Source organism: Oryctolagus cuniculus, chromosome 5, assembly GCF_051225735.1.
Source record: "Oryctolagus cuniculus isolate XC-2025 breed Fujian yellow rabbit chromosome 5, ASM5122573v1, whole genome shotgun sequence".
Classification (NCBI taxonomy): Eukaryota; Metazoa; Chordata; class Mammalia; order Lagomorpha; family Leporidae; genus Oryctolagus; species Oryctolagus cuniculus.
The window spans coordinates 145,180,786-145,194,593 of record NC_142871.1 but is presented as its reverse complement, the minus strand read 5'-3'; the positions used below and the strand labels follow the sequence as shown (position 1 = coordinate 145,194,593).

General features: G+C 42.8%; 1 protein-coding gene across 15 annotated transcripts in view; it reads left to right on the top strand.

Annotated features, from left to right (window-relative positions):
* The window catches only part of KIF13A (kinesin family member 13A), a 243,766-nt gene that overhangs the window by 145,175 nt on the left and 84,783 nt on the right, over positions 1-13,808 (top strand). For all 15 annotated transcript variants that reach the window (XR_016234740.1, XR_011388751.2, XM_089334368.1 and 12 more), the window contains 3 exons: positions 5,406-5,498; positions 7,355-7,535; positions 10,376-10,463. Coding sequence is in view for 13 of the 15 variants with exons in the window: in XM_089334368.1 (XP_089190494.1) it covers positions 5,406-5,498; positions 7,355-7,535; positions 10,376-10,463 (362 nt within the window). In the remaining 2 variants the exon portion in view is untranslated. The remainder of the gene's footprint in view (positions 1-5,405; positions 5,499-7,354; positions 7,536-10,375; positions 10,464-13,808) is intronic.

Genomic DNA, 13,808 nt, shown 5'->3' with positions numbered 1-13,808 from the left:
GGTACTATTTGATGTTTCATTGTCTGTATACATTGTGTAATATGTAATCATGGTAAATGTATTTTTCCTTTCAAGCATTTAACATTTCTTTATAGTGAAAACATCCAAAATTCTAAGTTTTTTAAAATAGGCAAATATGTGATAAATTAACATTATGTATAGTCACCTCAAAACTTATTACTCCTATCCAGGTATAACTTAGTACCTGTCAATCAACATTTTTCCATCTCTCCCTTTCCACTTCCTTCCCAGCCTCTGGTAACCACAATTAAATTTTTAACTTTAAAAGTTACTTATTTTCCCAAAGGCCTTCTAGACTTGCCTGGCATCAGGTGGACACCTGTGCTCTGGTGGTGGGCTCGTGTGTGTGTGTGTGAATGTGTGGGAATGCTGGCCACTAATGCATATGGGGAAGAAAGCAACAGAAGATAGCCCAAGTATGTGGGCCTTTGCCACCCATGTGGGAGAACACCATGGAATCCTAAGACCTTGGCTGTGGCCTGGCCCAATCCCAGTCATTGCAGTTATTTAGGGAGTAACCAAGCAGATGGAAGATATCTGTCTCTTTCCCTCCCTCTCTCTCTCTGTAACTCTGCCTTTCAAATAAATAAATCTTTTTGAAAATAAAATATATGTATAGTGAATAATTGACCATATTTTCTTCTTTTCAGGGTATACCTAGCCATCTTCTCAACAAACTTGTGTCCTTATAAAATACTCTTGATTTTTTTACCCATTTAAAAAAATATATGTGTATTTCACCAACATGCTGTGAATATCTCCTGGGTTCCAGGCTGTGTGTTAGATGGTAGGAATCAAAAATAGAAAAATAAGATGGGGCCAGTGTTGTGGCATAGGTGGGTTAAGCCACTGCCTGCAATGCTGGCATCCCACGTGGGCACCAATTCGGTCCTAACTGTTCCACTTCCGATCCAGTTCCCTGCTAATGTGCCTGGGAAGATAGCAGAAGATGGCCTTAGTTCTTGGGCCCCTGTGCACACATGGGAGACCTGGATGGAATTCCAGGTTTCTGGCTTCAGCCTGGCCCAACCCCAAATGTTGTGGCCATTTGGGGAGTGAACCAGTAGATGGGGGATCTCTTTTTCCCTCTCTGTAACTCTGCCTTTCAAATGAGCAAAATAAAATTTAAAAAAAAAGAAAAATAAGATAAAGTAAGTTTGTTATTTCTTTCCAAGTACATACACACATTTATACACATCATGTTGATTTGTGTATATATCGTATACACACCATCTCTATATATTTTAAAGATTTATTTATTTATTTGAAAGGCAGAGTTACAGAGAAAGAGAGACTAGGCAGAGAGAGAAGGAGATCTTCCATCCACTGGTTCACTCCCCAAATGGCCACAGCAGCCAGAACTGGGCCAATCCAAAGCCAGAAGCTTTTTCTGGGACTCCCATGTGGGTACAGGGTCCCAAATACTTGGGCCATCTTCCTCTGCTTTCTCGGGTGCATTGGCAGGGAGCTGGATCAGAGGTGGAACTGGCACCCATATGGGATGCCAACACCACAGGTATTGGCTTTACCTGCTATACCACAGCGCCAGCCCCATATATATATTTATACATCATTGTATATCTGCATCCTCTCTCTCTCTTCCCCTACACACACATTGGCTTTTTTCCTTTCACTTAATATTTTTAAAATTTTCTAGCACTGTTTACACATAAATGTAAATACTAATGTTGTATAGTATTACATCATATAAATAATCACATTTTATTTACCCACTACCATACTAATTGGTGTTTTACTTGATTCCCATTCACACCGTTATAAATAACAGCACAGTGGCAATTACTCACCATGGGTCAGAGAATATGTGAGTATTCTCTGTGACAGCTGCTGTCAGGTATTCTTTTAGAATGACTGTATCCATTTGTTCTCCCACAAGAAGCTTATGAAAATCCCTTTCTCCTCCACCCAGCCATATTTGATGTTGTCAGAAGTTCATTTTTTTTTTTGCCATCCTAAGGGTTGCAAATATTATCCCTTGTTTCATGTTGACACACTTTTTACATGAGTCTTGTTCTGCCATCATGATATATCGTAATGTAACAAGAGGCTGCTAAATTCAGATCCAACTTTGTGTAAAAGTAAAACACAACTGAAAGCTAGAGTTGTGTTATATCATTTTTGAGTGTTGTGTAGGATAAAAAGGTTCAACTGACTCATTCTTTCAATAAGCACTTATGAAGCATTTTGTACTGTGCACTAGGATTACGAGGATAAGCAGATTATAGACTCCAACTTCAGTGGAGGAAACAGGTAGTTAAACCAGTCGTTTATGCACATGCTGTTATGAAAATGTTCTGAGGACTATAAGAGCACAGAAGAAGAAGAAGATCACTTGAATTCTCTTAATTATGGGGGTGAGTGTTAGAAATTCAGCAATTTCAGGGGCCGTCTAGAATGCCAACATCCCATATGAATGCTGGTTCAAGTCCTGGCTGTTCCACCTCTAATCCAGCTTCCTGCTGTTGTACCTGGGAAAGCAGCAAAAGATGGCCCAAGTGCTTAAGCCCCTTCCACCCACGTAGGAGACCTAGATGGAGTTCCTGGTCTCAATCTGGCCTGGCTCTGGTGTCGCTCCCCCTCTTCGTGGAGGAACGACACAGGACCCTGCGCTGTTCTTTTGTCTGCTCGGCCCTCCCCGGGTTTGCTGCTGGTTCTTCCCGGGTTGGCTACCGACCCTTCCACCTCCGTGGAAGGGCGGTTCCCCCTAGCCACTTTCCCCACTTCCGCAGGGGAGCGGCACACCACCGGCCAGCTCTCTCGGGGGCTGCACAGGTGTTCCTTCAGATAGATGTTCCTGGTGCATGTTGTCTCTCTCCTCCTTTATAGTCCTCTTCCACCAATCCCAACTCTGCTACCCACACGCCGAGTATGCTGCTCTCCTCCAATCAGGAGCAGGTCCTGCTGTTTATTGGTTGAACTGGAGGCAGCTGTGTAGAAGCTGGTTCCTCCTCTCCCAGCGCCATATTGTGGGAGAGCAGATGCATAGAATAAGTCTTAATTCCAGTAACTTAGTCTAGTCTGAGTTGCTCCCCACACTCTGGCTGTTGCATTCATTTGGGTAATGAACCTGTGGATCTCTGTCTCTCTATAACTCTGACTTTTAAATAAATAAATAAATAAATCTCATTTAAAAAAAGAAGAAATTCATCAATTTCAAAGTGTAGTAAATGCATCCTCCAGTGTTTTTAATGTTTGTCACTCCTTTACTCTGCCGCTAGACTCCACTGTAGTAAACGACAAACAACCCCCCAAGACCTGCAGGTGATGCAGAGACTTATCTAACAGAACTTGTCCCTGTCCCCTGATCAGCGACAACTAACTGAGCACCAAAGGGGAAACGTGTTGAAGTGAAATTGACACTATGAGAAACAGTGACCTGATCAGCTCTTGTCCTGACTGTTGATGTACAATGTAATACTTTAACCATTTTAGTATTTTTTTTTTGTTCTAGTACTATTGGTTGAACTCTGTAATTAACACACAATTATTCTAGGTGTTTAAATTTTAACTGAAAAGTGATCCCTGTTAGGAATCTGGAAAGCATTATGCTGAGTGAAATAAGCCAGTCCCAAAGGGACAAATATCATATGTTCTCCTTGATCAGTGACAACTAACTGAGCACCAAAAAGGAAACCTGTTAAAGTGAAATGAACACTATGAGAAATGATGACTTGATCAGCCCTTGCCCTGACTGTTGAACAACTTAATACATTATCCCTCTTAGTAATTTTTTTGTTTATTTGTTCTACTTAATACTTTTGGTTGAATACTGTAATCAATACACAGTTATTCTCAAGTGTTGAAACTTAACTGAAAAGTGATCGCTGTTAAATATAAGAGTGGGAGTAAGAGAGGGAAGAGATGTACAATTTGGGACATGCTCAAGCTGACTTACCTCAAACGGTAGAGTTAGAAACATACCAGGGGATTCCAATTCAATCCCATCAAGGTGGCATGTACCAATGCCATCTCACTAGTCCCGGTGATCAGTTTCTGTTCACAATTGATCATAATGATAGGACTAAGAGCCAAAGGGAGCACATAAACAAGACTGTGTCTGCAAATACTAGCTGATAGAATCAAAAAGGGAGAGAATGATCCAACATGGGAAGCGAGATACACAGCAGACCCATAGAATGGCAGATGTCCCAAACAGCACTCTGGCCTCAGAATCAGCCCTTAAGGCATTTGGATCTGGCTGAAAAGCCCATGAGAGTATTACAGGCATGGAAAGCCAAAACACTCTGGCAAAAAAAAAAAAAAAAAAAAAAAAACCTACATGAAAGATCTCTGTGAGTGAGATCCCAGTGAGAACTTCCACTTTGACTATGACCTTGTCTAAATAAGATCAGAGTTGGTGAACTCAAAAGGCTTCCATAGCCTTGGCAACTCATGACAAGAGCCTAGGGTGATTACTGAGGCCATAAACAAGAGTGTCAATTTGTTAAGTCAACAACAGAAGTCACTGTGCACTTACTCCTCATGTAGGATCTCTGTCCTTAATGTGCTGTACATTGTGATTTAATGCTATAACTAGTACTCAAACAGTATTGTTCACTTTGTGTTTCTATGGGGGTGCAAACTGTTGAAATCTTTACTTAATATATGCTAAACTGATCTTCTGTATATAAAGAGAATTGAAAATGAATCTTGATGTGAATGGAAGGGGAGAGGGAGCAGGAAAGGGGAGGGTTGCGGGTGGGAGGGAAGTTGTGGAGGGGGGAGCCATTGTAATCCATAAGCTGTACTTTGGAAATTTATATTCATTAAATAAAAGTTAAAAACAAAAAAAAAAAGAACTTGTCCCTGTGACCCCTCTGGGAACACAGGTGAGCAGTGCCTGTGAGTCTCCTAATAGCAGCCAGAGTTGTCACTCCACCAACAGCCAGGAGCAATTTTTCAGCACATGGCATGAACACAACACCATGCTAAATGCTGAGGGGGATACCAAACTGTTTGTGGTGTTGACCTTGCTCACTGGAAACTCTGAATGCAGTGGGGGAGAGAAGACAAGTGATATTTAATGACTTTTTTGTACTAAATCAAAAGGCACTAAATCAAATCTGAGTGATACTTCTGTATTTTCCACTGCCAATGGAAAGGACACTTCAGTGCCTAGAGAAATGTCTCAGAGGGAAACTGTGTGTGGAGTCACACATTACCCAGGTGCTGAGATGTAGTTTGGAAGTGGAAGTAGAACTACATGTGTTAAGTTCTTTAATGCATTGCCCTGCACATACTAGGCACACAGTTTGCTTTTAACATTCCATTATAGAAAGAGAAAATTGCTGTTAATACAGACATTTCAAGAAAAAATCATTCCCTTATTTTAGTTTTTAATTGTTGTTTGTCTTTCTTTCTAGGTCAAGAAGTAGTTTTCAAGTGCCTTGGGGAAGGGATTCTTGAGAAAGCCTTTCAGGGGTACAATGCTTGTATTTTCGCATATGGGCAGACAGGTAAGAATTTATTCTCATCTACAGTAAATGACTTTAAGTGTGCATTCCTTGAAACTCAAAAATTGGGCATTATGGGTCAGCAAGTTAAGCCGTTCAAGTGCTTGGGCCCTTTGCCACTCACAGAGGAGACTCAGATGCAGTTCCAGGGTTTGGCCCAACCTTGGCTGGTGTGGGCGTTTAGGAAGCAAAGCAGCTGATGGAAGATCACTCTCTCTTCCCATTTTCCCAAAATAAATAAATAGACATTTACCAAAAAAAGAGAAAGAAAAAGAATTTTTGTGAAGCGACAGAAACTTGCTTCCGACTTTCTGGATATAAATGAGTTAGATGGTCAGAGGTAAGCCTCTTTTTGAAGGTGTAACCATTTTTGGTAATTGAGTAATTTCAGTGTTAATGAGCAAAGCTAGTTTCAAACTATTAAGTGTCATTTTCCCAAATTATAGTTTTAACCTGTATTTGAACTAGAAAAATAATTGCCAGTTCCTCAGCATAAATGTGATAGTAAAAACTACAGAAAAACCCTAGCATCATCCTCTGCTGAGGACTTTCACCAGAATAAAGGTGGTGATAAATTATGAAACCTAGGCTGGTTCACCAGGTAGTTGAAACAAGTACAACAAAAACAGACCAGTGGCCCAGCCAGGAACACGCTAAACTGCTGTTTTGTTTTGATTTTTTTCAACTATAAGTTGAAAATTAATAATAAATTTTAACAGTACTGCCTAATATCAAATTATAGGTTATCTAAGAAACTTGGGTGATAAAATACACATAACATAATGTACAATTATAGAAATACAGCAGCAGTGCCTGGCATCCTGGTGCAGTGCTTTAAGCTGTTACCTGTACTGCCAGCATCCCATTTGGGTGCCAGTTTGAGTCCCAGCTGCTCCACTTCCAATCCAGCTCCCTGCTAATGTGCCTGGGAAAGCAGCAGAAAATGACTCAAGTGCTTGGGTCCCTGCAACCCATGTGGGAGACCCAAATGGAGTTCCGGACTCCTGCCTTAGGCCTGGCACAGCCCTGGCAGTTGCAGCCATTTGGGAAGTGAACCAGCAGATGGAAGATCTCTTTCTCTCTCCCTCCCCCACGCCCTCCCTCCTTTCCTTTGTCTCTCTCTCTCTCTATAACTCTCTTTCAAATAAATAAAATAAATCTTTTTTTTTTTTTTGACAGGCAGAGTGGACAGTGAGAGAGAGAGACAGAGAGAAAGGTCTTCCTTTGCCGTTGGTTCACCCTCCAATGGCCGCCGCGGCCGGCGCGCTGCAGCCGGCGCACCGCGCTGATCCGATGGCAGGAGCCAGGAGCCAGGTGCTTTTCCTGGTCTCCCATGGGGTGCAGGGCCCAAGCACCTTGGCCATCCTCCACTGCACTCCCTGGCCACAGCAGAGAGCTGGCCTGGAAGAGGGGCAACCGGGACAGAATCCGGTGCCCCGACCGGGACTAGAACCCGGTGTGCCGGTGCCGCTAGGCGGAGGATTAGCCTAGTGAGCCGCGGCGCCGGCCAATAAAATAAATCTTAATAAAAATGGAATGTAGCAACAAAGTTGTTAATGTTACTTAATAATGTATAGTTGGAATTTTGCAATATTTTTAAAATGATGTATTTTAATGGTTACATTTATACACATTCACCTGTAAACAAGGCCCCTCTGAACCTTGCAGTGCGAGTCAGACCAGAGACTGAGTATAGTTAAAGAAAGAAAGGTGTGATATCCAGGGGGTGGGCTTGAGGGCCAACTTTGCCACTTTTGTGCTGAGTGATGTTGGCTCCTACATAAAGAAAACTTGCATGATTGAAGTGTTAAATTTGCTTTCTCTTCTACCCTTCCTTCTTTATGCTTATTCTTTTCCAGGTTCAGGAAAGTCCTTCTCCATGATGGGCCATGCTGAGCAGTTGGGCCTTATTCCAAGGCTCTGTTGTGCTTTATTTAAAAGAATCTCTTTGGAGCAAAATGAGTCCCACACCTTTAAAGTGGAAGTATCATATATGGAAATTTATAATGAGAAAGTTCGTGATCTTTTAGACCCCAAAGGGTGAGTCAGTTGTTGAAATTCAGCTTGTAACTAGAGGTAATTTCTTTAAATAATCCTGAGGTTAAAATTGCAAGTGAATATATATATTTGAGCCCTGTTCACTGCTCTGAGAAACTGAGAAATCATGAGCTACCCAAAGCCTCACAACATATCCATGGTTCCTACAGTCTGGCCTATATTCATGTTGAAAGTTGTTTATGTCTGTGCATGCCATCTGAAAAGATGGTTTACTATAGGTAAATTTTGTTTGCACTATGGACTATTCATAAAAATTGAGTTACAAGGGACACATTGGTTCTTCCATTAGTATTTAAAATAAATTCTAGGTTGAAGGTAAAGTGTTGGATGATTGAAACAACCTGGCCTAGGCAAGTCATTCCCTTCCCTGGCTGCTTTTGAAGGATCCACTGGCCTGAGTTTCATCACCTGTACATGCTTTGATTCAGCAGCACATGAAATGGTGAAACCTAGACATCTGTGTTTTTATGACACTAGATAACTTTGATTCATAGAAGGGGGGGGCATTTTATTTTTTGTCAACTAAATTTGAACTGGTTTAAAACACATATTTGTAGAAATATGTACAAAAATGTAAAAAGAAATAAAAATGACCTATAAGCCCACCACTCAAAAATAACCACCGTTAATACCTTGGTGCATTTTGATTTTGTGTGTCTGACCTGTGTCTGTGCATACTCCTCTCACATTTTGAGATTTTTCATAAATGCAGATTTTGAATTCATCTTGATTTTTCCTAATAGCATAATGAATGCTTTCTCGTGTCATTAAAATTTATTTTTAAATTCTTTTAACAACTCTGTGATATGTAACATTTCAGAACACTTAGAAGGCCACAGAAATCTTAGATGAAATCAAAAGTATAGGATCAAAATTAGGGAGTCAAGGAAATGACTAAGTCGGGGCCAGCACCATGGCTCACATGGTTAATCCTCTTCCTGTGGCACCAGCATCCAATATGGGCCCCAAGAAAGGAAGACTTTTCTCTCTGTCTCTCTCTAACTCTGTCAAATTAAAAAAAAAAAAGGAAATGACTCAGTCATAAGAAATATATTTACTTGGAAGAGTTATTATTTAATGCCTATGAAGGAATGATTTGCCTTTTTCCCCCTCAATGTGTCATTCATTCATATATATGCAGTAACAATGCATTTATTTTCTAATACTGTTCAATATTCCATTGTAACATAACTTAGTCCAGGTGTTGGTGTGGTTTCCACTTTTTCTCATTACAATTCTCCTCTGACCATTCTTATATAGGACTCCTGGTGTACAGATGCAGAGTTTCTAGGGACTGCATCGAAGGGTGGAACTGAGTCAAGGGAGACCGATTCTCCATATTTATTAAAGAGTAAAAACTTTTCCAAAGTGGATGTACCAATTTACACTGTCCCCATCAGTGTGCAAGAATTCCAGATATTAGACCCCATCCCAATCATGTGAAGTGATAGATTTACTGTGTCCTGCTACTGAACAGAGTCACAGAATCCCTGGCTTTGGGAGCATAGTGAGCTTGAGTGCTGGCTTGTGTGTATCCGGGTAGCTTTCTTGAATACATGCATTATGGTTTGCCCCTGTTTACAGAACAGCAGAATTGCTTGTTGTCACATTGAATTCTTCATCCTTAAAGTTAGTAAAACCTACTTTGTAGAAACATTGTGGGATTAAATGGGATAACCGAAGTGCTTAGGGAGCAACACCAAGACTTTGGAAGCACTCAGTGATACTTACTTCCTTTTTTCCACACTTGAGTGATGCCAAGAATTGACTCTTCACTTGAAAAGTGATTAATATTCAATGCCATGAAAACGATGACACACACAATACGGTAAAAACATATGCAGCTTTGCTTTTAACCTCAATTGTCGGTTGACAAGCTCTTCAAGTGAGTCCCAAACCAGATTTTCCATTTAAAAAATTCAAAAGAGCCCTAAAATCTCGAGTAGAACCAGTTCTAAATATAGAATAAATATCAGTGACTACAGCTTCTGTGCTGTGCTCTCACTTTCTGTATAAAATTGTTAGCATAGAAGCAGCACAAATCAATGTAGCTTGGAAAAGTAAATTAAACATAGTTCAATATCATTCACTATTCAAAATTTAAAACATTGTTTACTGGAAAAGTGCTTTTTTTTTAAATTTGACATACAGAGTTAGACAGTGAGAGAGAGACAGAGAGAAAGGTCTTCCTTCCGTTGGTTCACCCCCCAAATGGCCGCTACGGCCGGAGCTACGCCGATCCAAAGCCAGGAGCCAGGTGCTTCTCCTGGTCTCCCATGCGGGTGCAGGGCCCAAGCACCTGGGCCATCCTCCACTGCACTCCCGGGCCACAGCAGAGAGCTGAACCAAAAGAGGAGCAACTGGGACTAGAACCGGCGCCCATATGGGATGCCTGCACCGCAGGCAGAGGATTAACCTAGTGAGCCATGGTGCCAGCCCTGGAGTACTTTCTTATAAAATAACCTCAAGGTTAAATTTTATCTTTGTTCTTTGCTTCACTATTTTTTTCCCCTATGTGAAACTGAATTTCATCTACTAAAACAAGTTAGCCTAACCTAGTTCTGTGTACTGGTTGTTTAGTTTAGGTCTAGAGATAGAACTTTTTAAATAGTACACTACTTTAAATAGAAATCAGAGTATAAAAGACATTCCTCTTATGGAATGCTGTTTTGCTAATCCAAATAAAGGTTTTTTTTAGAATATTTTTTGACCAGTAAAAAAATTTTTTTTATAATTCTAGTCTTAATTTCTGGGTACTTAAGAAGAAAGAAAAGCTTCCAAATTTGGTCTGATTCATTTATTCCTTTTCTTCCCTCCCACAGAAGTAGACAATCTCTTAAAGTTCGAGAGCATAAAGTTTTGGGACCATATGTAGATGGTTTATCTCAACTGGCCGTCACTAGTTTTGAGGTAAGTATCAGTTTTTAAAAATGTCATTAAAAAATCAATATATCCAAGCATGTAGGTAATATTGGGTATATTTTGTGTGGATGCTTTATAGCATATCAGTTCATATCATATCATGTTCTTGGAGACCCCGCATCTGCACACACCTCCCCACCCCCATTCGTGCTCTGCATGCCACATTGTTGTACAGGTTTTACGGTGTGGCCAAGAGGCATACTATTTTGTGGCTCCTGGATGTTGTCACTAAGATTGTTCTGTTGAAACAGATCTCCCTAAGTTGCCAATGACACCCTTCTAGACACATCCGATAATCCAAACGGTGTCTGCTTGTTAATTCAACCCCTCCTCGTGGATAAGTCTGTCACCTTTCACTCTTTGGGGTCTCTTGTTTCTTGACATCACTGCTCTACCTCCTAATCTGTTTTCCTACTCCTTGAAATCGATGCCCTATTCAGATGGGCCTTGATGTTCTGTCCTTATTTCTATGGTCATTGCATTGAAAATCTCACAACACAAACTGCTATCTCTGTTGCTGAAGTGGGAATGAATAAATGGCTAGATCCCTGCTTGTACTTGTGTTATCTCAGCAGTGTGGCTGCCCTACTATAACATCTGATGTAGTATAACTAAAATTAACCTGTGAGGTAGCTCTCTCCAGCCAGTTAAATGAAGATGTATGTGGTATTGTTCACATGAGAAATAGGGCACAGTCACCACTTTCAAAACATTGAGACTCTGAAGTGAATGAGAACGCTTCCAATCTAAAGGTGCTGAGTCCACACCTTCACAAAGTTCCTGATTCTTAGCATGACTGCGTTAGGATCCATGCGTGACAGCATTTATTAGTAGGAGCCTGGGAGCTCTTGATTTGCATCCCAGCTCTATGTCCTACTAGATCTGGGGAAGGCTGTTTGGCCTCCATGAACTTCAGCATCCTTGTGTACAAAATCAGGAAAACTCTTCTTTCATGAGGATTATTCAGCAAACATTTTCTAAGAACCCATGGATATCGAGTCATTGTAGCAGCAGGTACACAAAGATAAAGAAGGAAAATCCTCTGCCCTTGGAGCACTATAATTTTGAAAGAGAGAGGAGCATAAGCAGGTGACAGACAGCTCCCCAGGCTGATAAGCACAGGAGAGGTAGAATTAAAGCTGGTTCTGGAGGCTGGGACATTAAGGAGCTTGGTGCTGGCATTTCCATGGCACCTGATGAGGGTGTTTTTGCTGCAATCATGACATACTGGAGGCATCTCTTAGTGGGAGAGGGCAAGTGCACCAGTTCTTCTTCTTCTTCTTTTTTTTTAATTTATTTGACAGGTAGAGTTAGTGAGAGAGAGACAGGGAGAAAGGTCTTCCTTCTGTTGGTTCACCTCCCAAATGGCCGCTATGGCCGGAGCTACACCGATCTGAAGCCAGGAGCCAGGTGCTTCTTCCTGGTCTCCCATGGGGTGCAGGGCCCAAGCACTTGGGCGATCTTCCACTGCCTTCCTGGGCCACAGCAGAGAGCTGGACTGGAAGAGGAGCAACCGGGACTAGAACCCGCTGCCCATATGGGATGCCAGCACCGCAGGAGGAGGATTAACCAAGTGAGCAACAGCGCCAGCTCATCAGTTCTTCTTTTAAAGCCCTTAGTGCCTTCCTGGGGAATCTACCCTCGTGATTGATCTAATCATAATTGCCTCCCAAGACTCCATCTCCAAATACCATTAACATGAATTTGTTTCCAACACATAAAATTTAGGGGACATCTACTGACCATAGCATAGTTACTGAGTATATGGAGTCTCAATGGATATTTTAGCCTTCCTGGAAACTTGCCAAGGAGGAAAAAAAAAAAAAAAAAAAAAAAACAGGAACTTAACAGAGAAAGAAAACAATTGGAGAATGGAAAGAAGGATAGGGGAAACATTTAATCCACTAGAACTGAGAGAGGTGGAACCTGAAACCGCTCTCAGTGGAGGAGAGCTGTGGGGAGCAACCCGGACTAGACTAAGTTACTGGAATTAAGACTTATTCTATGCATCTGCTCTCCCACAATATGGCGCTGAGAAGGGAGAAACAGCTTCTACACAGCTGCCTCCAGTTCAACCAATAAACTCTAGGACCTACTCCTGATTGGAGGAGAGCAGCGTACTCGGCGTGTGGGTAGCAGAGTTGGGATTGGTGGAAGAGGACTATAAAGGAGGAGAGAGACAACATGCACCAGGAACATCTAAGGGGAACATCTGAAGGAACACCTGTGCAGCCCCCGAGAGAGCCGGCCGGCGGTGTGCCGCTCCCCCGCGGAAGTGGGGAGAGTGGCTAGGGGGAACCGCCCTTCCACGGAGGTGGAAGGGTCGGTAGCCAACCCGGGAAGAACCAGCAGCAAACCCGGGGAGGGCCGAGCAGACAAAAGAACAGCGCAGGGTCCTGTGTCGTTCCTCCACGAAGACGGGGAGCGACATCATGGTGCCGTGACTCGGATATGAAGCCTAGGCAGGGTCTAGTGTCGTTCCTCCACGAAGAGGGGGAGCGACATAATGGTGCCGTGACTCGGATAGAAAACCTAGGAGGGAAGAAACGGGAAGAAGTGGGAAAATACCAGAGAGAGAGACTAGCAAAGAGCCTAGGGAAAAGCCGGACGGAAAAGGTGCCGGAAGAAGCTATTGAAAGCCTAGGCATAGACTCGGATATGGACTGTGGGAAAGAAGTTAGGATTGAAAGCGAAAGTGAAAGCTTTCATAGACTCTGATGCGGACTATGGCGGGGAAGCTAGGAGATTGAAAGCGAAAGTGAAACCTGGAGGAGGCTTGGACTCGGATGCGGACTGTGGGGAGAAACCGGGAGAAATGAGAGGGGAATATTGTTGTTGGAAGAAAAGTTAGGGAAACATACCGGGTAGAGAAAAATGTTAGGGAAATTGAAGCCACGGGGGCAGGCCGAGGTGGAGACGTAAGCCAGCTTGGAATTCTTCAAGTCAGCCCGGGGAGCAAAAGGCAAAAATCTGGAACCAGAGGCAGAGACGTGGGCCGCCAGGTTGGAATTCGCCAGGTTAGTCCGGGGAACTTGGACTGAATGCCGGTGGCGGAAACGTGAGCTACGCTGTGTGATTCGCGGAAGCCGCCGCGTGCAGAGAGAGCACGGGGCGTGAATAGATAGGGAACGCGGGGCTAGTGCGAGGCCGTGGTGCGGGCGCAAAGGGGCGCGAAGACCGCGGAGCGCGCGCACGAAGCCGGGAAGCCGCGCAGATGAGAGAAGCGCGGGCTGAAGCGGCTCAGAGCCGGGAAGCCGCCGAGAAGCAGCCTCGGGGCAGGCGCTGGGATGCCGCAGGGATAAGAGAAACAGAAATTTAGAAGTAAAATGAGAG